We start from the raw sequence: 23,903 nt of genomic DNA, 5'->3' as shown, positions 1-23,903 counted from the left end.
AAATGGGACACCTCAAAAGAGAGACATTGATAGCTTTGTGGAATTTTAGCGAGGACTTTACAGAGAAATGGTGATCTCTGTCTTCTTTTAAAAGTACATAATTAACAAGTAGATTAAAACAGTGTTGAATACTTCATATTACATTAAATACTTCAATATTTTGAAACGCTTCCTCAGTTTTGCAAACTTTGCACTACAGTTTTAGGGGAAAAAACAATATCATGTATCTTCTTTTCCCTGCAATGGAAGGCAGAAATAACAAATCTGGTAGAGTATGTGTCTGAATATAGTATTCAGACAAATCAGAATATATTATGTGAGGTATTTTACCAAATCCAAACTGTTTTAAGAATGTGTTACGTATATAGCTGCAGGTATATATTTATGATTTTTACCCCGCAGTAGTACCAGGTCTGCCAAACTTGTATGTATATGCATTCTCTACCAGGCATACGGTGTATTTGCACACTGTTGTAGATCTTGCAAAGCCAGCTTACCAGCAACATCCATCTGTTTTATACTTAGTGTAAAGGAGTTAATGACCTGAGTAGTTAAGACTGTCCAGGCGATCTGTATAATCCTTTCACACAAATAAGATACTGTTGCCATTAACCATTGCTTTCTCTTCAATTTTTAAAAATATGTAGTGGAGGTCTTATTTCTGTCCTCCCTGCAACTTATTTAGCCTAACTGAACTTTACAGAATTGAAAAACAAAATCTCTGCAGCAAGGTCAGATTTATGAACCTGAGGATATGCAAATCAATTATTGACTGGTAGACTTGGAGCTTTGAAGTAGGAATCAGCCCTAATTTATCAATATTGATTTTAGGTAGTCTCTATACTTTGGCTTCAGGGTAGGTTTTGGATGCTGCTTTGAGAAGGTAGTTTGAGTTTTACAGAAACTGCAACAAAAATAAGGATAATCCATGAAGCAAGCGATGTGTAGCACTATGCAGATTAGTGCTGTAAAGGTGCTGTGTGACCTCGTGGTGTTACAAAAGGCTTTAAGAAGCTTAGTAACAGGTTAAGGTGATGGGGAGAGACAGTTGTTTTTCTTATTAACTATGTTATCCTGGAACAGACTGTATCTCGCCGGGCTGTAGGCTGTTTTAGTGAGAAAAGTGTTGTAAATGCCAAGTGGAAAGATTGCATATAGCGGTTGTAAGTGTTAGCCTGGGTACTCTCTTGAGATAGCACTCTTTCCTAGATGGGGTGAAACACTGGCAGAAAAACTAGCTGATGTGTTATAATTTATATGTTGAAAAAGTTAGGGTAATGTAATTTTTAAAAATTCCTTGTGGATTCAGTATGCTAATAACATTCAAAGGTAGCACTTCTTCTGACTTGTGTTTGTTTTATAATCCATAGCCTTGTTTATATTTAATGTAAAGGGGATTTTCATTTTTTTTACAATCATAATATATTCTGAAAAGGAGAAAGACAAGTATTGCTAAATCCTATTTCTTAATTGTTACTCTTCTTGCTCTGGAAATATTCCCTGTTCCTGAGTTTAATCTATTCCTAGTAAATTTATTTAAACAGTACAGCTTATTTAAATAACAAATGTAGTTGGTATTTAAATGATTTGTCTATTTTGAAGTAGTACCCTATTTCCGTTTAATGTAATTGCTATATTTAATCTTAGAATGAACTAATGCATGCCATGTGACAAATTCATTCATTGCTTGGTGTCGTGCAGAAAACACAAGTCAGCCGGTAATATGGGCCCCTTGGGGAAATTCTGTGGCCTCACTGAAAATGCAAAGCATGTGAAACAGCAACATAAGAATTATGCAGTGCTCCAAGCTATTGTGGAGGCCCTTAAAGTTCTCTAGTATACTCTGAGAGTAATACAGAGAGTGTTTTTGTGCTTATTATACTTCTATTGTAACTCCTTTTAGTCCAATTCAGAATCAATTCTCATTCAAAACCCCAAAGCAGAAACCCAGTAACAGATATTGAGCGTACACAGAGCTATTTCCCTGTTGCTGCCAATCAGACCTCTTCTACCACTTCCTTCGGAAGAATCGATACTTGAAACCTAAAAACAAATTATGTAGGCAAGAATATGTATACCTGTTGATGTTGGGCAACTTATTATAACAGCAGAGCCACAGCTTTAAAGTTTGTTTAGATGGGAAGACAATACACGATTTTTACAGTGGTTAAGATTTTATAAATTTGTCATTTGAGTTGAGAGAATAGTCTTGACCATTACAAAAATGAGTCAAAGATGACTTGAAAAAACCTCACTGATTTCTCTATAGACAATAACTGGCAGTTCAGTTAGACTCTCTTAGAAATGTATTCTCTCTGCCCTTTAGATTTGCAGCTTAATTTGTTTTACTGAATAAAAAAATACTGTGGTGCAGTAGAGATATTCAAGTCTATTGGAAAGGCTCATCTAACCTGTTGTTTTTCTTCCAAAAGTGGGACCATAAAAGTGATATTTTTTATTTTTTTTAATATCTGTTGGACTTTTTCTAGTAACTCCAAAATGTAAAGTATATTACTTTTTTCTTGATGCTTTTGCCCCTAGTTCTTTGGAATGCTTGTGGTTGTAGAGCTCTCCAGACGTATGGCTAAATAATGTGCGGGTGACTGGGGCTCAGCAATGGCTTTTCTCCCTTATAGATCATCTAATAGAGAAGATTGCTTCTGTTATTTATTATTGTAATATTTCATTTCTGTCTCATCAGTCTGTGTCATATATGAAAGCTACTAGTAACGGTATTTTTTTAGCATATAACTCTCACCCGACAATCTATCACGATAACCTTCGCACATCACATAATTTAGAAAACAGTTTGAAATTCACAGCAGTGCCTTGTAACTCTGACTGATGACAATGTATATATTATTAATAACAACGTGTTTTTCTCAGCGTTGCGCACCGACAGAAGAGTGTTGGATAGAATGAATTGCCCTCCATTACGTATCATAAATCCCACAAATCACGTAGTGCGTCTTCTGCTTCTTTGCTTTGAGAATGCATTGAGTGCTCCTTTACCACTTTCTTCCTTGTTTTCATGGTACCCATTTAGCATATCCTGCCCTCCGTGGCATTGCTGGGAGGATGGAGGGCGAGGGATCAGCCTGGTAGATGCAGCCTGCCAGTGGAGAACTAGCAGTTAGTCTGGTTTTGCAACACAAGGCCGATTTTGTTCTCTCCCTTCCTCCCCGCGCGCTTCCCGCAGCCCCTTCCTGGACTGCTGAGAGAGTATTTGTCTCCAGCAAGTCCAGAGCTGGAAAGGATGGAAGCTCACAACCATATTATATATATATCACAGATCAAAATCACGCTGTCAAAACATGAAAATATCTCAATAATTTTCTTTTTAATTTTAACTGTCAGCCTTGAGATACCACTTGCTCTCGAGCTACTATGCATAATGTGTGCCAACTCGCTTCTACTTATACTCTTTTTAAAATGTAAAGCAACAAATTTCCTGGCAGTCTCTGCAAAGTAATGTAATATAACTTTAATTATAAGAAGGTGGTGAACATAATGTGACTTCTTAACAGCTGCAATAAGTGATGTGAAGCTATTAACATCTTTTCAAAACAAGTAACAAGTGAGAGGTTATTTTTCATCTCTATTTCTAAAAAAAGGGCGCGTTATTTTAAGCAGATAACATTTTGCTTGCACTTATCTGAACTAAGTAAATTTTTACATGAGTTCTCTAGCTCTGTACTGTTTTGTGAAATTAAGACTTTAAAAACTTATGCTAAAATACACTCTAATAGCTGGATTTCAAAATGAAAATTTGGATGTTAAATTTTATGTATGGAAATGGTGGCTGCTAACAAGGGATTTTAGTTCACCCTTATCATTTTGCCCTTAGATTTATGATTCTGTGAGAGTTGCCTATTCCATTATTTATTTCTATGTCAAACTATTTCGTTCTCATTTGAGTATTCTGAAAAGGTGAGACAGGTCTGATGCTTTTGAATTGCTTACTAAGGAAGCAAGTTCTTCCTTAAGGAAGCAAGGTAACCCCTTACAAATACAAAAGGGGAATAAAGGAAAAAGAATTGAGACCGTCCGTGTTGAGGTGCACACAACAGTCAGTCTATTAGTAGACTGAACAGAAAGGTTTTAAAAAGTTGGGTAGTCAACATTGATAATTGAAGCCCTAATAAGAGACTTTTTTTGAAGTGTAGCTTAAAGTCCAAAAGGACAAATGCTGTCTGGTTTACTTAGTTTGGCAGCTGAATTGGAGTTTCCATTGTGGTGTGATTAGCATTGTTTTCACAGAAGTTAGTAGCTAAAGTTCATTAACAATAGAACGAGACTGTAGCAAAGAGTGGCACTGTTTTTCCTGCATATATAATCTTGACACTTACGATATATCATATTAAAAACAAGGTCGACATTGTCTCTAGTTGAATGAGTTCTCTAACATGCTCTGAGACACTGTCAACTCAGAGATAGGATGTGACTACAGTATTTCATAAATATTGCCCAAAAATGCAGAATTTTTGTAACGTACACTTGCTGAATAAAGGCAGAGTTGGAGTAGCCAGTCTTAAGATCCTAATTTGAAAGGCAGGCATCAGTAAAGCAGCTCAGTTCTACAACTTTTCCAGAGATATTTCTCAGATCTTTTGCATAATTATGTTGTATTTTGCAACTATATGATCACTGCGTACAAAACTAATTATTTAACTTTTTTGTTTTCTAAAGGATGCAATGAGATTATTTTTTTCCATGTGATTTACTCCTGCAAACATAAATCAGGCTATTGTCTTCAAGAGTGGAAGGTTTGAAATCAAAAATACAATTTTGAAGCAAAACATCTTTCATCTGCAAGTAATATTAATAGGAATTGCCACTTAGTGGTCTTCCAGTTGGTAGAAACAAACCATCGAAATGATAATTGTAGGATTCATTGGGATTTAGATTGATTAACAAGCTAGACAACCAAGCGGGCAGTATACATTGAGCCAGAACTCTGGCTCATGTGACATCAGCAGAGCTTATCTGGAATCAGTGGAGCAAAGCCCATTTTATTCCATTTGCCCAAAGAATAAACATATGCCATTTCAGAGATAGAACAGTTGGAAACAATTGCTGCATGGGATGATGATGAAAAATAGCTGGAGAAAGATATAAGGGTGTTTAGACTTCTTTAAAGCCAGACGGCTGACTTAAGGATGTAAGTGAGGCCAGCCTGGCATTATGGTGGAATCATCATTGGATGCTGCGATGACATGAAGGTGCAGTTGATAACATCTTTCTCAGCACTCTTCACTAGGTGAAAGAAATTCATATGCATTTTAAATGGGAAAGAGAACTGTTAAAGATGCCTTATTAAATGAGATATTTAGAAAAATTGAGATAATTTAATTTCGTTTTCACTGAAGTTGAGGAAATTCAGTGTTTGCAATTGTCAATCAATTGAAATCTATTTTATTCTTTAGAAGCATCCTTTGAAATAGTGGATTTTTATGTATTGGAAATGCAAAATTTAAAGTGTTCGGGGAATGTATTATCTGCAAAGAAATTGTGAATTACTTTTGAATCATTTCATTTCAATCTCCTGGCTCATTGCTTGATGGTATGGTGTTTATTTCAAGATTTTCACAATCTCAAATCTAGATTGTTCTCTTTTGTGGAAATGTGGACCAATTTTGAAATATCTGAACTAAGCTTAATATTAAGAAAGAACCTGTAGTGAGGGTGAAAAGCTAAAACACCTCCTTCTTGGAAGTAAGCACACTCAAGCAAATTGTTCTTTTTATGTGGCTTGTGGGGCCACGTATGACCTACGCTGCATGACAACCTATAGCCTCAGTCACATGACATAATCAAAATAAGCTTTCCTTATCTCAGAAAGAAAAAGTCCTTTCAGATCATTCATAAATTTTAAATGGGAGTCATATTGTAATCTGGAGCTAATTTTCTTTTCACATTATCTCCTGCCGTTCTGTGGTATGAGAACACTTTGTTCTGTACAGTAGTCCTCACTCAGAGCTTTGGTATCTCACACAAGTAATTAACTAGTAAAGACTTTGGATCTCCGTCAACATCTTCACCAAGGCATGCAGGTGAACAAATCCCATACCCAAGGATGGGTTTCACTCCAGCTTGACGCTCCTCATTTATGCCTCCTGCTCTCGCCTGAACACACATTGACAGTTCCTGTTACAGATACGGATTTAGATTCAGGAAATGTGGCTTCATAGAATTGTTCATCCCACACTATATTTTAATGCTATGGGCTGTCTTAGACATTAAGAATTTATCATTGTGTGGAGTCTTTTGATTTTTAAATGTGCATGCTTATCCTCTCTTTAATTATATTGTTTACTTGATGTCTGCCTTGTGTGTCTTTATTTAACGTTAGGCTCTGCTTTCTTTCATTGACTTACAGGTGAAATATTTGACTATAAGTCTTATTTCCTTTGTGATTGTATTTGTTACAACAGGAAAAAAAACCAAAACCAACCCTTATGCCATTCTAACTGTTGGTTTCCCTTTTCTTACTAGTTTGCTGTTTTGTGGTTCATAAGAGATGCCATGAGTTTGTTACCTTCTCTTGTCCTGGGGCTGACAAGGGACCTGACACTGATGTAAGTACATTGACATTTAATATGCTGCTTTTACACATCGTTTTATGTTGTTATACCTAACTGTGAGAATGAATTACGAACAATGTCAACAGGCTGTTTATGATAGATAATTCTAGTCTGAGTGGCTTTTAGCAGTTTTGAAGTTAATATTTATGGACTGTAAGATCTATTTTTGGTAAGAAAAGTAACAATGAACGTGTGACCAAGAACAATGTCCCCAGAATGAGACAACCCAGAGGTGCTTACCCAAGCATTAAGTCAGCATTTTATTTTTGTTTGCTTTATGTTGGATGTATTTGATATTAACAATTCCCAGGAAAGGCTGAGGCTTTTTCTGAGTTTTCTTTGTATCCATCTTATCTCAAGGTATATCTTTCAGAGTTGACTCTGGTCCTTGTCCTCTCTGCACACCAAGGATCTATAGCTTCAGTTAGATGACAGTTTAATCTTGAGCCAGCTGGCTTATCTGAGATAGGTTTTTGAAACAATTATAATCATGCTTGAGCTAGTATACCCGTCAGGATACGCACATTCTGTCTTGCTCTGTCAATACTTCTATATACACGTAGCATTTTTGGTCAAGAACCAGATTTTACTTTCAACACATCTGCTTACATGGTGAGACGCATGCACAAGAATTCTGTGTTACACTGCTGAAATAATAAACTAATCTTGTTTGTTCACATAAAAATAACATTTCTTTGGGTTTTACAAATTCTACTTTACAGTGAAGTAATTTAACATCTGCTTATGGGAACAATACATTCCAAGTGTTCATTGTCTGAACGGCTCTGTTTTGTTTCTTATAACATATTCATGCTCTAGATTGTAGGCTATTATCTCCTCTGATGAAATGCACCAGAAGACTTTTCTTGCTAGGTTTTAATGAGCTTCTCATGCATTGTTTTAATATTCTAGCCATGAGATCAATGAACAATATATGGGCAGAAGACACAAGGGGGTTTGGAAAATTTGAGATGTTAAAAAGTTGTCTCTTTTTAAGAATCTAGATACAGGGAAATGTCAAAGAACTGAGAAGAATTTTTAAAATAGTTTAATTTTAAACATTGCACAAAATCTAAATTTAGGTACATAAGAAAACTGTTTAAGTTAGGAGTGTAGTTATCCCATTCAGTTTCTCCTGTTTAGCTGATATAGTCACTTCCAGAGAGCAAACCAGGTCTTAGGTGACCTCAGTGATACCTGTGGTTGGTCTTTCTCCACTGGTTGCAGAGAGAATTGGGTGGGGGTGAGATCTGACAGTCTGGTGGCAGCACGCTGAAGTTGGTGGCCGAAACACTGCTCTCCTCAACATCCGTCTCTTCTCTTCCTAACTTTCCCCCTGCCCCCTCGACACTTACAGAGAGGTTACCCACTCATGAGCGTGCCCCTGAACAGTACCTTTGCCCAGAGATCACCTAGCTTCAGTTACTACTACTATGGCAACTGCTTACAATGGAAGAACCTTCACAGGACTTGAAATAACCTTGCTAAAATCAACTGAATTATATTAAAAGTATAATTGTAACTGAAGCCTTTCTTTTCACCTTTCCATCTTTTTCCATATTCAGTTCTGGTAACTCATGAAATGCTCCATTATTTCATTTGTATCTGTATCTCCAGCCAACTTTTTTTTCCTTTTCACTTTTTTGTGCTTAGCTCCCCATCTCAAATTTTCTTCATCTTTCATCAGCTGTTCTACTATTAAATCAATCATGAAGGCAGGAACAAGAAACCAAAATTATTCTTCCTACTCTTCCTTTTCTGAAAGTTCTTGAATTCTTTAAGCTTTGAAGTGAAGTGTGGAGATTGGCTCTGTCTATATAGTATAACAGTTAAATCAGTCTTTTGGAATTTGGAAGCTGTAGATTTGAAGTGCCTTGAGCTACAGAAAGGCTGAAATCCCGGTCTCCCCCAGTCCAGGGGAGCGTTCTCATCACTAAACTATCATGCAGGTGGAAACACCTACTCTCTCCCCACCTCCTGTTTCTAAAAGAAAGTAGCCATAGCCACTATTTTTTCTGGTGGTCTGGGTGACTTCAGGTATAGTCAACCCATTTGCATCCCACTGGGTGGCGTTCAGGTGATTCTCTGAATTCTGTAATTCTGCCCACACTCTCTCTGTTGTGTACGTGGGCAGTGCCAGCACTGCCATGGCACTGCACTCTCTGCTACGGGACCTGCTTTCCTAGAAACTCTTACCTCCAGTTTATTAGGCAAAATTTGTATGTCAGGTGAGCGACTGTTATTACCAAACTGAGTAAAGGTCACCATTACCGGCTAGGAACCAAAGCAGGTGACGGTGCCAGATTCGTCCTGATGAGTATGTCTGTAGCTGTTTTAGCAGCAGTCAGGCTGGGTGAAATGCAGCTTCGCAGATGGCTGTGGCAAAGTACGTGCTGAGCATCAAAGGAGCCAGAATTTCAGCAACAGTCTGAACAATTAAAGAATATCTGTTTAATTACTTATTCTTTAAATATGGTTCATACCTACAAGCAATACGTTGCTGATTTGCTTTGGTTGGTCCTAGAACACAAGTAGAATAAAGCAACTAAATCTAGGTTTAAAATACGCTTGCTTGTGATGTAAGAGATTAATGAAAGTTATTGTTGATTGGCAAGTTTAGTGGTGACACTCATGAGTAGGCCTTCTATATCTATAATGAATGGTTTCACTTGAAAGTGTTCTTCATTATTGTTTTTGAAACATGGGTTCTTCAGGGTTTTTCTCCTAATGTTCATAAGTGAGAATACACATTTGCGTGTGAGACCATTTAATCTTATCGAGAACCTCTTCATGGTTGTAGAATCTGTTATGTGGCAGGTTGTTAATAGTCTTTAATATTGCTGACTGCATTTCGTGATTTATTTTTTTGGCCCTGGTGATTAAATAAATCAGCCTAATGTCTTATTTTAGTATTTGGATTACCAAATGATCATTTTCAATATTTACACAGAAGCGACATCTCAAAAACACTTTGAAGATTAAAAGCAAACAAAAAATAAATGTTTTATTAAAATTGTGCTACATTAGTGGGTCCTATTACACAAAGAAGATTGTAGAATGTTTTACTGAAATGTTTGACTATAACGTCTACCGTTTTACAATTCAGTAACTTATTCCTATCCGAGTTAGCACAAGCTTCATTCTGAAATGTAGCGTGCTATAGAGCTTATCACAATATTTAGCAGATTTTTAAATATTAAAAAATCCTTTTTCTAAATTATTTCATGCAGGTGCACAATTAATTTGCATACTCAAATTCTCCAGTTTCTTTGCATAATATAACCTTTCCATTAATTTTAAGAGTAATATTGTCATTAATAAAATGAATTTTTCCAGAGCAATAATTATGAATTATAATAACATTTATTATAATTATTATTATAATTATAAATTATCATGCACTGTACTTTTAGCATGAGGAAATCCTTACAAATACATCATTAGAATAATTATCAGTTAAATTTGTTTTATTTAATAAGGAGAATCTGAAGTCAAACAGTCAGATAGGTGCCCTGCAAGGGATGACAGTCAAGGTTGGAATGCAAAACATTTAAATATACAAAACATTTCCCACTCAGAAGCAAAAGTGCCTTTAACAGCCAAGGGAGGCATTTCTTGCAGGCAGCTCTTGCAGGTAAGTGTTCACAAACGTCCCTGCTGAGGCCTGAGGTATCTAGGACATTATGGCGAGGACTTATTTATAGATTTGTCTTGAGGCGAGATAGTATGGCATTCACGCTACATGCCCTCCAGGGATACAGAGAGTTTCTGAGCAGTGGGGTTTAATACTCGCCTAGGAAGGCTCCAAAGGGGAGAAAACCCGTAATTTTTAGAAACTTCATTCTGTATTCTATGAAAGCTAAAGGTATACACGTGGCTGAACTGCGAAGTTGAAATCTATCTTCAAAATAACGCTCTTTTGAAAGAAAGCATTGAACTACTTTAAAAATACATGGTGTACAGAGAGATTTCTATCATGTAGTTATTTTCAAAACTCTTTGGAACATCTTTTTGGCTACAGCAATCCCCTGCAGAAAGTGGGAGCTCCACTGACAGTTTGAGTAATTTCTCTAAATATATTTAACAGTTGCAACGAAGGTTATTTTTCAATTACTGGATATTTATATACAGTCATTCAAGAAACAAAGGGGATTTCAGACTGTGCTATCCACAGACCTTTTCTTATTTCCTAGCCTTTCTTATATGCCAAGTATTTAATAAACTGACTACTCAGCTGTGTAAAAGTCCTGTGCTCTGTATCATGCTAAAAATAGTGGTGTGCAAATATTCTCTTCGTGTAACACTTTTATTTGCTACACTATTCTATTGCTGTAAAAGACGGAATAAATTCTTGTTATTACTTTCAAATTAAATGCCTTAATAAAGGTGAGTGTAAAAGAAACAAAACCTTAAAATCAGTCTCTTTTTGCGTGACTCAGACTAGCTGAAATGTGTGGTTGAAAGGTCTGTGTTTGTGCCAAAAGGAAAATAATACTTGGGAATAAAGTGGTCGTCCTTGACTAGTACTCAAATTATGGTGTCTGGGGAATAATATCATGTGTCAAATGAAATAAGGATTCACACAATCAAAAAATTTTATGTTTCCTTAATACTTGGCAGGGTGTGAGCTCTGGTGTCTTAGCAAAATACCAGCTCAGGAAGTTATTTTGCTGCTGTCTAATGGCTCTCTGTAGTTTTGAATAGAAATTATTCATCTTCTCTTCATGGCCAACTCTTTTATGGTGATGTTATTGAGTACAATTTAACAGCCCCTGCTGCTATTATACTTTAAAGTTACATGAAGCATCATCTCCAATTCAGATACTTGGTTTTGGAAGATTGCTTGGTGTTCATAAAAACTATTTTAAGTCATTGATGAAATGCTTTATAACTTGAGTAAATTACTGTAAAAACGTAAGAGCAACCTCAAAAATTGACTGCTGCTGTAACTAGCTTTGTTAAAATGTGTTTAATATTAAGGAATCACTAGTCAAGTTTCTTTCAAAAAGGATACTTTAAAATTGAGAGATAAATCTTTCTACCCTTTGTTAACAGAACATAGTGACCAGAAAGTGTTTTCAAACTGCATGTGATTTATTAAAATGTTCCCAATTTCATGCCACATAGAATTAAAAAAAAAAAAAAAGAAATCACCAGTAATTTAAAGTAGTGTTTGACTCTATAAACTCGTACTGAAAAAAATTAATAAAAATTAATATAGAGTGCACAAGAACTCAAACATCACTGTCTCTGGATCAGCACTATTTTCCTTTCAGCTTATAATAATATAGGATCCAAAGGAGGTTTATGAGCAAAATAAATAAAAAGAAATTAAAAAGTGAAAAAAAAAAAATCTCAATGAGAGCAAGTGACTATACAGTCAAGGGAGATTAAATCTGACTTTGTTTCTCAGAATTGCAGTGAGCTCTTAGTATTTAAGCACCGCAAAGAGAATGAATTGATAAGATACAGATGTGGGTTTATGCAAAATGAAACAGGAAAGCCATCTCATCCCATTTGGCAGGATAACTGACCTCATGGGTGTTGAAGGTGACATTATGGAAAAGATTTTAAAGTCGATAAGCCTCTTGATATTGAAATTATTTGGGAGCTTTGTTATCTTCAGCACATTTGAAAAATCAGTCTAAATTTGACGAGCTGTGAGGTTCTGTGGGATGCTGCAGGAGTTAAATATTTTCGTCAGTGCCTTGGATATTGGAATAATGTATAGCTACACCATTTGCAGCTGCCAGGAGGGAGGACTTACGAGAACTAGAGGACAGAATTTAAGTTCAGAATTTTTTTCATGTATTAAGATACAATTTAATAAAACAAATTTTAAAAAAAATCACACTTGAGAGGGGAAATAAAAAAATAAATCAATGTGAACTGTTCGTGAAGGCAGCAGTGCGGAAGAAAATGAAGCAGGTCTTTTAGTGGGTCATAAACTCAGTACTGGCCAACAGTGTACCTCTGATACAAAGGCAACGAATTTCCTGCAGGGATATGGTAGAAATTATTACTCCATTTTTTAGTGAGATGTTTTATGTAGAATTCTGCAGCTCTTCAGGAGAGGAATTTAGAAAAGAAGTAAAATGTTAAAGGTCTTTAAAGCATGACCTTTGAATATTTTCCATGTCCGTTAAGTTGTAACCAGGTATCCTATAAGCAGCTTGCGGCAAGGGAAAATTAACCAGGTAATAGTGAAGTTTTCTAGGTGTAATGATGGGTAACTTCTTCAGTGGGTTACCAAAAGAAGAAATTAACATTTTTGTTTTGGGGTTTACTTCTCTAAACAGTGCTGTAGATCTTATCTGTGCCCTCATCAGAGCTACGGGAAAGGCAAGACAAATCCTGTAAGGCTCCATCATGCTTTTTGTTTTATGGTTTTAGAGTTGGGAGGAGAAAGATCAGCCCTCAAAAATTCATATGCTGGGGGACCAGTGGGAAATTATCATTTGCAAATTATAATTTACAGTAGGACAGCAGTGGGCTTGGGTTTGGCCTTAGGCTTGGAGAAATGCTGATGTCCACATTTACTGCAGTATTACACTATTCAGTTTGATAGCTGTGGTTGTGGTACAAATGATATGAAGGATCTTCTTCCTTGTGTCGCACCTCTATAGTAAGCAGGAGTTAAATTAGTATAACTGGGCTGTCCTGGAGGGTTTAGTTGTCTTGATCAAATTTCTTTTTTCAGTTCCAGGTAATGCTGAATTTTTTTTTTTTTTTTTATTATTATTTTTTAATTCTTCCTTCTGCCACCCCCTGCAACCACCCCACCCCCAGCCTTTGATTATGCTTCCAGGCTGTTTACATGTAGGAGGTTAGTTTTGGAGTGAAAGAAGATAGTTGCTTTACTGGTCTTGGGAATTAAAAAAAAAAACAAAACCAAACACCAAACCTCATGAAAAGAGAAGGCAGTAACTGGAAGCATAGTCTTAAGACTTACTGTAGAACTAGTTAAAAAGGGATTTTAATCAGAAGGCTTTGCAGTTTATTTCCAAGGATAATGAAATGCAGCAGCAGGGCATGTCTGATTTACTTTTAACCATTTGGTTGTTTTTACAATGAAAAGCAACTATTATCTATGTTTTGACATCAGGACTGACCTGAGAAACAAACAAGCATCACTGATAAATGTCATAGAATCACAGAATCTTTCAGGTTGGAAAGGACCTTTAAGATAAACAAGTCCAACCATAAGACACCAAGGTTGTGGGGTTTTTATTGCTAATCTGAATTTTGGATAGTAGGCAATCTTGTACTAGAAATATTTTCTTTTTAATTAAAATAAAAATCTTCTCACTTCATCACAAAAGATACAGAAAGGCAGGAAGATCTGGCAAGATACAGTTTATCACTTGCTGCCAGATTAGCAAAAATGCTCTCTCAGAGAAGCCTGTATGAATTTATTTGAAGTGATTCTTAAACAACTCTGATGCAATAAATTTATTAATTTTTCATTGTATACCCTAAACAAAGAAAATATAAAGTTCCCTCTGTTTACAAATTGAGATACCATCTCAATGCTTTTGTATGTCTGTGTTTTCTAATTATGAAAATTATTAATCATGATGACTTTGTTTACAGTAGGCATTATTAGATGGGGACAGTAGGTAATATTCTTATTTTAAAACAATTATGATGAAAACATACTTTTGTCAAAATATGGTATTCCTTACTATATTACTACTTCCTTTTCCCAAAAAGCTAGTCCTAGGCTACCAAAATGAACAAGATCACAGTCAATATAGTAAGTACTTTAAAACAAATTTTACAGGATAGCGAGGATATTTTTATTACAAAAGTATTGTTTTTCTTGTGATTATCCTGACTTCTGAATCTCTGCAGAGTGTCCAAAGTAGTTTATGGAAAAATAAAGATTCCATGCTTATGATTTTGACCTCAAAGCCCTAAAAATTAACTGTAGGGAAAACTTGCTTATATTGATTTTATATTTTTTTAAAATTGTTTTTAAATGATATTGTGCACAGTTATAATGGCTCATTATGAAATGTGTGTATTTGAGTATATTGACAATGGAATTTAAATTTGAACAGAATCAGTCCTGAGGTAAGACTCCTTTTAATGGAAGAGAGAGAAATTGAAGAAGGAAATCTACCAAAAAGGACTCTGTATGTATTGAGTATATATTCTGCTTATATTCAGCGGGCATCTGAAGGAGGTTCATGGATATGGTAGGGAGGGCGTGCCTCAGTTTCCTCTATCAAGTGCTCTTAAACTGGGACAACGTCTTATGTCCCTTGACATTCCTCTCCCCTTACCGGATACTTCAGAATCCAAGTGCTATTTTTCCACCCATCTCAATAAAGAAAATCCAGCCATATGTCACCCTCTCCACCTTATGTTCATCACCAGTTGGCAGGCACTGCCTGTCTTCAGAAATGTGCTCCTCACCTGCCTGTGGGTGGTTTACCACTGCTCAGTGCCCATGCACAGATTATTTACTGATCAACCAGGTCAGTGCTCCTTTGGAGACGGGTCTTAATTGCTCTTAGCTGGCCGTACAGAGGCGTTCATGGCACCGCTCACCTAAATGCCTTCCTTTAAGTAGTTAGAAGCAGCTTCAGAGATAATTTGAAAGCAGTTCATGTACTGGAACATGCTTGCATTTATCATCTACTGAGAAAACATTCGTACCTTCTATTTCTAAGTTAAAGCGCAGGCTCCTTTTCTTGAAGCTAAAATGGTTTTGAAGCTAGAGTGAATGATCCTCAAGAAAATAGAATTAAATTACAAAGGAACAGGTTCATGAACTTTTATAACTACTTATAATTCCCACCCCTTCCCTCTGCCCTACAATGCAATCCTGGGATTGACTCTCTTAGTTTGACCATTTGCAGAAGATGCATGGAAAAATGTTTACTGTGGTATTAAAAAGAACTGTATTAATCCTCTCCTTGTACACACTGCACTTATAGGAAATATGTGATGGGTGACTGCCTACACAAAGTGTGTGACTCCAAAGGCACATTTGCTTAGGTCTTCCTTTGCAGCCCTTTAGTCTCTCAGTTGATGGAGATTGCCCCTGAGACACTGGGCATGTAGTTTAACTAGGGTTTTTGTTATAGTCTCTGCGCTTTGAAAGTTCATAGCTTTTGAAAGCTTTTTATTTACAAAGAATATCTTTTTTATTTTCCCAATCCAGAACAATTCAAATGCTCAATAACTGTATCATAAAAAAATTTAGAATTTATATTTTTATTTTCTAGGCTTTTGCAGTGCAATATACAGTATGACATAGATGATACTTGTAAGAGTTAATAGTTAAACAGAGACAGTACTGCTGAGAGAGGAAATTTATATAAATGATGAATCTAAAAATATCAGTGATTTTCATAAGTTAGCATTGGAGAACAATTAGGCAGTGATATTATAAAAGAAGAACTCTCAACAAAGTTCATGCCAATAGTAAAAAGAAATCTTGTTGATAGGGTTGCAATATTAGTGGCAGTAACTACAACTGGTTAAGCAATCTGCTGGGTGCTAATTTCCCAATCAAAACTTTTTCTAATTCCCCAAATTGAATCCAACAGCCCTTATTATCCAATTGTTAAGAGTATATTTCATAGAATCATAGAATGGTTTGGCTTGGAAGGGACCGTAAAGACCATCTAGTTCCAACACCCCTGCCATGGTCCGGGACACCTTCCACTAGACCAGGTCGCTCCAAGCGCCATCCAACCTGGCCTTGAACACTGCCAGGGATGGGGCAGCCACAACCTCTCTGGGCAACTTGTTGTTCCAGTACCTCACCACCCTCACAGTGAAGAATTTCTTCCTTACATTTAATCTACCCTCTTTCAGTTTAAAGCCATTACCCCTTGTCCTATCACTACATGCTCTTGTAAAAAGGCCCTCTCCAGCTTTCTTGTAGACCCCCTTTAGGTGCTGGAAGGCTGCTGTTAGGTCTCCTTGGAGCCTTCTCTTCTCCAGGCTGAACAACCCCAACTCTCTCAGCCTGGCTTCATAGGAGAGGTGCTCCAGCCCCCAATCATCTTCATCACCCCCAATCATCTTCATGGCCCTCCTCTGGACTCACTCCAACAGGTCCATGTCCTCCTTGTGTTGGGGGCCCCAGAGCTGAACGCAGTACTCCACGTGGGGAGTAGAGCGGAGTCGAGGGGGAGAATCCCTCCCTCGACCTGCTGGTCACGCTGCTTTTGATGCAGCCCGGGATATGGTCGGCTTTCTGGGCTGTAAGCACACATTGCTGGGTCACGTTGAGCTTCTCATCAACCAACACCCCCGAGTCCTCCTCCGCAGGGCTGCTCTCAATCCACTGTCCGTCCAGCCTGTATTTGTGCTTGGGATTGCCCCGACCCATGTGCAGGACCTTGCACTTGGCCTTGTTGAACTTCATGAGGTTTGCAGTCCATGCATTTAGTTGTGCAATTTAAGTTGAATTTAGTTATTTCCTTGTCAACTTATACTTACACTTTGCAAAAGTTTGTTGTGTCAATCTTTAAGCTGTATGTAAATATGATGATGATATTGGGGTTTAGGGGGGGAAGAATGCTTAAGGCTTACTAATAATCTATTTTCTTACATGAGAAGTCATGTGTAAAATGTACCATAGACATTTCTATTAGTTTCCACCCCCACAATCATGTGTTCTAAAAAAAAAATAAAAAAAAAATAGTCTGATTACGGCACACTGAACTTATTAGCTAGAAGGAACGTACACAGTCACAGACCACTGAGAAAGCCTTGCTGAATGCCAAACGTTTTTAGCACTGTCTGTTTTTTGAGGTGGTAGTTCTTACACCAAAATTAGATGAAATCTTAATTTGGAATAAAATGAGTGGGCTAATTTTGAAAAGCACTGTAGATCCCATATGCTACAAATAATTCTGGAATGTGTCACCAGAGAGCATACCTATCTTTGTAAATTATTGGTTGTTATTTCCTTGGGGTGCTGGGAAAAATTTGTTAATCACTGCTGAGTTAAACTGGTATAGCCTCAGTTTCTTAATCACACAACTCCAGTAAACCACCTATGGGGGTGGGGGAAAAAGAATGATTTGTACTTTGTAGGAGAGAGCAAGTTTCTTTTACTGAGGTGTTTTGACCCTGGAATACAGAGATGAAAGAGAGAGAAAAAAAGCGAGGAGGGGAGGAGAGGTAGAGGCACATCCGGACTGGCAAGAGGGCAGCTGCCATCCTTTTCCATTTGAGCTCCACTTACCAAACTGGTCCTGGTAAAGCATTTGGGTAGCTTTGCATAAACGAGAACAGTTTAGCTTCATTCTTGGGCATGATTTTCTTATTTTGTTTCCTTTTAATTTCTGCTGTCCATTTTTGGGGTGATACTCTTACGAGATCCAAATAGTTCACAGATTTTTCTTCAGCCTTTGGAAAAGATTGGATTTGTCTTGAAACAGCCAGTGATCTCGGGGAACATGTATTAGAAGATATCATTGTCACAAAATATTTTCTCTTTTTTATAGTTGATCAGATTTTTATAACAACCTAAGGAAACTTGATACAAACAGATGTTAAATTGACTGCATATTACCTGCACTGAAAAACAAAATCCTGATGCTTCCATTGAAGTAACATTATGCCAATCATGATTCCTTTCATAATTTGATTGCCACTATTCCCTTGCAAATAAATAAACTGTAGTGTGGCCCATGTAATTAATGAAACTTAATCCTTAAAGTACCAGTGATCATAGGCTAGGCTCATGAACTAAAAGCAAAAACATATAATAAATTCTGGTAATGAGAACTTAATAGATATAGGAGACAAATTAATTTTTTCTTTCTTCTTTTTGTCCCCATGAGAAGGGTACCTGCTGAACTAAGGAATGAAAGAAATTTCTCTGTGTTAGGAAAACCGTTGTAATCCGTAACAAAGCTACCTTCAGGTCTGTTTCTATGGCAACAGGAGCATCAGACCAGCAAAGGATGGACCAGCAAGGAGATAAAAGCCTTTATAAAAATAGTTACACAAAGCATATGCATTGCTTTTTTTTTTTCTTTTTTTTTTTAAGAGAAAAAAAGCCCAAAATTTGAAGTTTTTTGAAACCTAGTTATTATAATAGCTATTTAGGTTAGACCCTGCCCTATTGGCACTGGAGGACTATTAGAATAATAGCAAATTATTAACTTCTTGGACTTTAATTAAGAAGAGTTTATAAAAAAATGAAATCTCAAATCTAAACTTAGTAGAAGCAGTATAATTTTTAAAGTGATTTTTATGTAACCCCTCTTAAAAAAGCATTTTCTGAATCGTAGGATCTTCATTCTTTTTTATAAAAGTTATAGTGAGATGGGAAAGGATAAATCTTTGGTCTGTAAATAGCCTTTTCTCCTATCCAACTAATTGCTTATCATGAAATTTTCTTTTTGGTTTCTGATTGCAAGTATGTGAATTGTAAATCATATACTGGCAGTCCCTGTGGTCAGCATTCTTCTTCACTGTGTCCTTGTGCTGCCAGAGATTGGGTACGACCACATGAAAAATAAAAAAAAAAGCGTGTTTTCCTCCATCTTTCAAATGTTTAACTACTGTCATGCCAGTAGGAAAGGTGCCATCCCCAACACTAATGAAAAAAGTGTGGAATTAGTGCAATATACATTTGAACTTAGTGTTATTACTCTGATACTTCTTGAAAATGAAATCTCCTGATCGCTATTTTTAGCCAAGCCTGCCTTTATAATGGTTCTCTCATTGTTTCACAGTTTCGAAGAAAAAATGCCTAGGTAAAAAATAGAATGCATATTTACCTGTTTTACTTGTGTTGTTGAAACCAACAATCTTTATTTAGAAAAGAAGGAAGCTACTTAAAATATTCTAGCTCTACTTTTTGTGCTTCAGATATTCCTTATACATGGATCTACAGGTGCTTTGCAATGCGTTGCTGTTTAGAAGTCTGACTTACGGAGTTTTGAAAGCAAGCAAAAGAAGAGTCCAAGCAGATTAATGTGGATAAATAATGCAGCAAAACACTGTTGCCATATTATTGGAAGAATTTACTGTGTCATTTCTTTATAGAAATATGGTACCACTTTTTTTTTATACCTCATTTCTGGTACTGTCTTTGTCAAGTGTTTAAAAAAAAAAAAGGCACGATCACATTGTTTCAAATGGGCATTACTAATACAATGACTTGGAAAATAGCTAGCAGATGAAGTTGCATAGTCTGGTTTCTTGAAATGAAGAGCAAATCATGATTGATTGAATAGGGACTTCAATGAGCATAAGTGAACGGTTACTTCTAGTGTGTTTGTATAAGTAGAGTTTTATAAAAATTCCGATATACCTTGTCCAAGAAGTAGGCTAAAAAGCAACCTGACTGCAGCAATGAGGTTTGAGGGAGTTGGGAACAGACAGGCATAAGAATATATATAAAACCTACGTTATATAAGCCATATGTATATACATGTAGTGTTTATGAAAAGGATTCTTAGTTTCATTGTCACAGATTTTTTTTATAGAATATTTTTTTCCTAGAATCACTTGAAATCTGGGATTATCCCAAATTATTGTGGGTTTTTTTTCCCCTAAGAATTATTTGCATTTAATTAAAGAGAATCTAAGCCCTACAATCCTAGCATGGAACAGGAAGAAGACCTGGCTATGTCTTCTTATAAATAGCTTTATGAAATCCTTCCATAGTCAAAATCCACTTTTATTTTTCAAGGTCTATATTAGTACTTACAGATTGACCTACTTATGAGTAAATGAGTCATGTTGTATCGATAAATCTGAAGCGTAAAATCCCATTCCTCAACCCACTTTAACAGCATTCCTGTTTTTACCATATTAAAAAGCTTTTTACTTCACTTAATTAAAACAAATAAGCATTTTAATAAACAGAGGTTTTAATTTATGTGGCTGTTCTCAAAGTTTATTTGTTTTATCATGTTGACCTTGTTCTAGCAAGTGAAATTCAGTTCTCAATCTTGAGATTTAATGAAGTCAATACTCTGGTTTAATATTGGCAACTAGAATAAGAGAGTTGAACGTACTCTGCTGCATGCTACTGGCATCCTCTGCTGATATGCCAATAGCTCCCAAATGGCTCTGGCCTCTAAAGGGTGCAAGAGGAAAGAAAATACTTTTCGAGAAGCAGAAGAAAAAAGATAGAAGGACAGTGAAAAAAAACCAGCAGAAATGAAAGCAGTCCTGTAACTTTTAGGAGAAATGTATAATCCCTCAGAGTTTTGTTTAACATCTGTTACTTGTATCTTCATGTGCCAAGAGCATGATTGGACCATTCATGAAAATAAAAAGAACTGTGCAATCAACAGACTTTTGTTCAATATTCCTGCAGAAAGGGGATTTGTGATAAATAAAATGAAAGACTTCAATCAAATGCAAATGGTTTTATATTTAACATGCTTAATTTAGAAACATGCCACATAGAGGTAAAATTAAGAGAAATAGAAATACACATCCATTTGTTTTATTTGCTGGAAGCACGTTATAAAATGTGAAGGGTAGAAAATGTTCTATTCTACCATTCCGGACTAATCCTTTGCTCTTCTGTGAGGAGGTACAGCTGTTTACTGATCTTACAAGCTCAAATCAAATCAAAGTGTTTCCTAGTGCTTTGTATTTGGCAAGAATAAAGCCCTCGGGTCAAATGAGGAGACGGCTTCTGCATCAGAAAGTATACCTGAACTACTCCAGGAACCCTACCGAGGAGATACGTTGTATATCTAAATTAAGTCACTTCAGTCACATAATAGTCCAGAAATGGCTACTGTAATAAAAATTTTTCAAGTAGTTCTAAAATGAATGAGGAAAAAAGCGCCATTTTAATTTTCTTCATGTTAGCTGTCATTGCACTGCATTTTATTTTTTTAATCTATCTGCTCCTGTCACAGTAGCCCATTCACTCAGGTTCATTCCTGCTTGTTTTGCCAATACTGTTGGAATACACTCCAAGAATTTGGGTTAATAGTCGTTGCAATAAAAGATCAATGCATCTTAATCAATACAGGCTTCCAAAAATTAAACATTTCCTGAAGTTGTGGCTCCAAATGGCCACATTTAAAAATAAAGCTCCTCCTTAATTAAGTACAAGATATTTTGTCTTCTGAGAGCATCACACATAAAGATGTCTTTAACATGAGGTTTTTTTACTTTTTTTTTTTTTAATTAAGGCCTTTTGTCAAAATTTGCCCTACTCTTAAAAAGGATATGAAATTCCTCATCCATGCACACGCTTCTGACATATACACACAGATACTGTTCATTTTACATGATCATTAGTGTTTGTGTTCACTAGCAGAGTCAACAGGAGCTGCAGATAGGCACTTGGTGCTTTTGAAAATTAGGCTAATAAATCATAAACACCTAATCTGGGAGTGTGCGAGTATGTTATATGCTATTTAGAATAATAAGATACATGCTCTTTGTACTGGCTTCTTATACTGTTACATGCCTATTTGTGCATAAACATTATCACCATGTAATAAACTATTTATGGTACCTATATGTTTAAAAAGCATTGCAGTTACATTAATATCTAGATGGAAGGAAAAAAAAATCAGTACTGTAAGTAATATGGCTCAGCATACCAGTTTTAAGAAATAGCTTGCTTTTCAAGGGAAAACCGCATAAACGAGAGTTTTTCTGAACTGAACTGGCTAACAGTTGAATTTTGTAAAATGTACTGAATGCAAAATACTGCTTTGGAAATCTTGATGGTAAAGACAAATTCAGGAAAAGGTCTCGGAAACAGTGGGTTTCTAGGCATTTCTAACATTAGGACAAAATTTGCATCTAAGTCAGTGGGAGTCTTTCAGTGCTTAATGAACTGTGCTTGATTTACAAACTTGGTATTTAAACTGTTTCTTTAACACAAAAATAAAGAGCACGTAAGATTACAACTATAATAGAAACTAAAAAGACGCAAAATGCGCTACGTTGCATCTATCCACTTCAGAGCACTTGGGCAAATGTTGGTTACGTAGAAGTGTTCAGCGCATCTTCTACAAACTCCCAGGCAAAAATACCTTTGGCTTTGATCGGTGGTGGAATGAACACACTCTGCTGCTGTAGTAATGAAGCTGAATGATGCCTATAAAATCAGATTAAAAATTTATAGTTCATTTAGTAGGAAATGGAATACGAAATGATACCATAGGTATATGGTGTACTCCTGCTGTCCTTCTGGTTTAGGAGACTCAAGTAGTCCCAGCAAGGAGAAATTTCTTCTGCAGGTGGATGTCTTTGGCAGAACTCTGTGTGACCCCTGTGCTCTCTGTTGGTGGCTTAGGGTCACGATGATGAGCTGTGCATTTGCTGCAAAGTTTGCTGAAGTGAATGTGCCCATAAATATCATATATTTTGCTTAAAATATGGTGTTACACAGTCACCCTATCTTTTTTTTTTATAAACTTTGCAGCTTTTATATACATTTTATTCACTGTGATTAAAAAGAGGTGGAGGTGTAAATAAGACCAGTGGCAGGAAACTGTTGGTTCCAAAAACTTGCTAGAATAATAATATGAAAAAGTAGACTAGGAAAAAAAGTTTTAACTGGATTTCTCCAATATCCCCAGCCTTGTGCAAAATCATCCAAATATAGCCAGTTTTTAAAAGTCTGTTAATGCTATTTCAACTTAAAAGATAACAACTTAAAAGTGAAGTCTGCCAATGAAAGGAGAAAACTAATAGGTAGGAATCAAAACACAAAGAAGAAAATTGAATTAAGTCCTTGCTAATGATATTCCATAATTAGATCTCCTTAATGGATGGGTAGAATAATCTATTTAATTGTAACTATAGTTTGTGGTAGAGTACTATGACTTATTGTATTATGTCTCTATAATGAAAGAACCAGCATTACTTTTGTAATAAGTACATTTTTCTCAAAATGCTCTCTTTTCTCAATTTTCTAGACATTTATGTATCGCCTTGTGAAGTTTTTTCTGATCTTTTGATCAAAAGGGATATTGCACCAATGTTCTCAGTTAATGCAGCAAGTTTTTTGGCCTTACGTATTTTCAAGTATATGCTGCTATTTAATGATTTATCCTTGACTGGCATGCCTTATGTTGAGATGTTCTTTATCTACAGCCTAATTAAACTAAATCATATACCATCTGTGTCTAGTTCAATTAAAATGAATTGGACAGATTGACCTCCTTAATACTCTTCAAAGTATGTTATTAGTCTGTACAGTCCCTTCAAGATAACTTGTCATCTCTTGAGACAATACTTACTGTCTGCTTGAAAAAAGTTAGAAAAAAAAATGCCAATCCGCATAACTAAAATTAAATAAAAATATGTATCTTTCCACTTAGAAACTTAAAAGCAAAGTAAACAGTAAAC

At 36.1% G+C, this 23,903-nt stretch overlaps 1 protein-coding gene across 2 annotated transcripts in view; it reads left to right on the top strand.

Annotated features, from left to right (window-relative positions):
• PRKCA (protein kinase C alpha) overlaps positions 1 to 23,903 on the top strand; it is a 161,371-nt gene that overhangs the window by 53,528 nt on the left and 83,940 nt on the right. For both annotated transcript variants that reach the window (XM_049811642.1, XM_049811641.1), the window contains exon 3: positions 6,496 to 6,578. In XM_049811642.1, the coding sequence (XP_049667599.1) occupies positions 6,496 to 6,578 (83 nt within the window). The remainder of the gene's footprint in view (positions 1 to 6,495; positions 6,579 to 23,903) is intronic.

Source organism: Accipiter gentilis, chromosome 10 (genome assembly GCF_929443795.1).
Source record: "Accipiter gentilis chromosome 10, bAccGen1.1, whole genome shotgun sequence".
Taxonomy (NCBI): Eukaryota; Metazoa; Chordata; class Aves; order Accipitriformes; family Accipitridae; genus Astur; species Astur gentilis.
The sequence above is the reverse complement of the archived record's forward strand: the minus strand, read 5'-3'. Positions and strand labels throughout refer to the sequence as shown.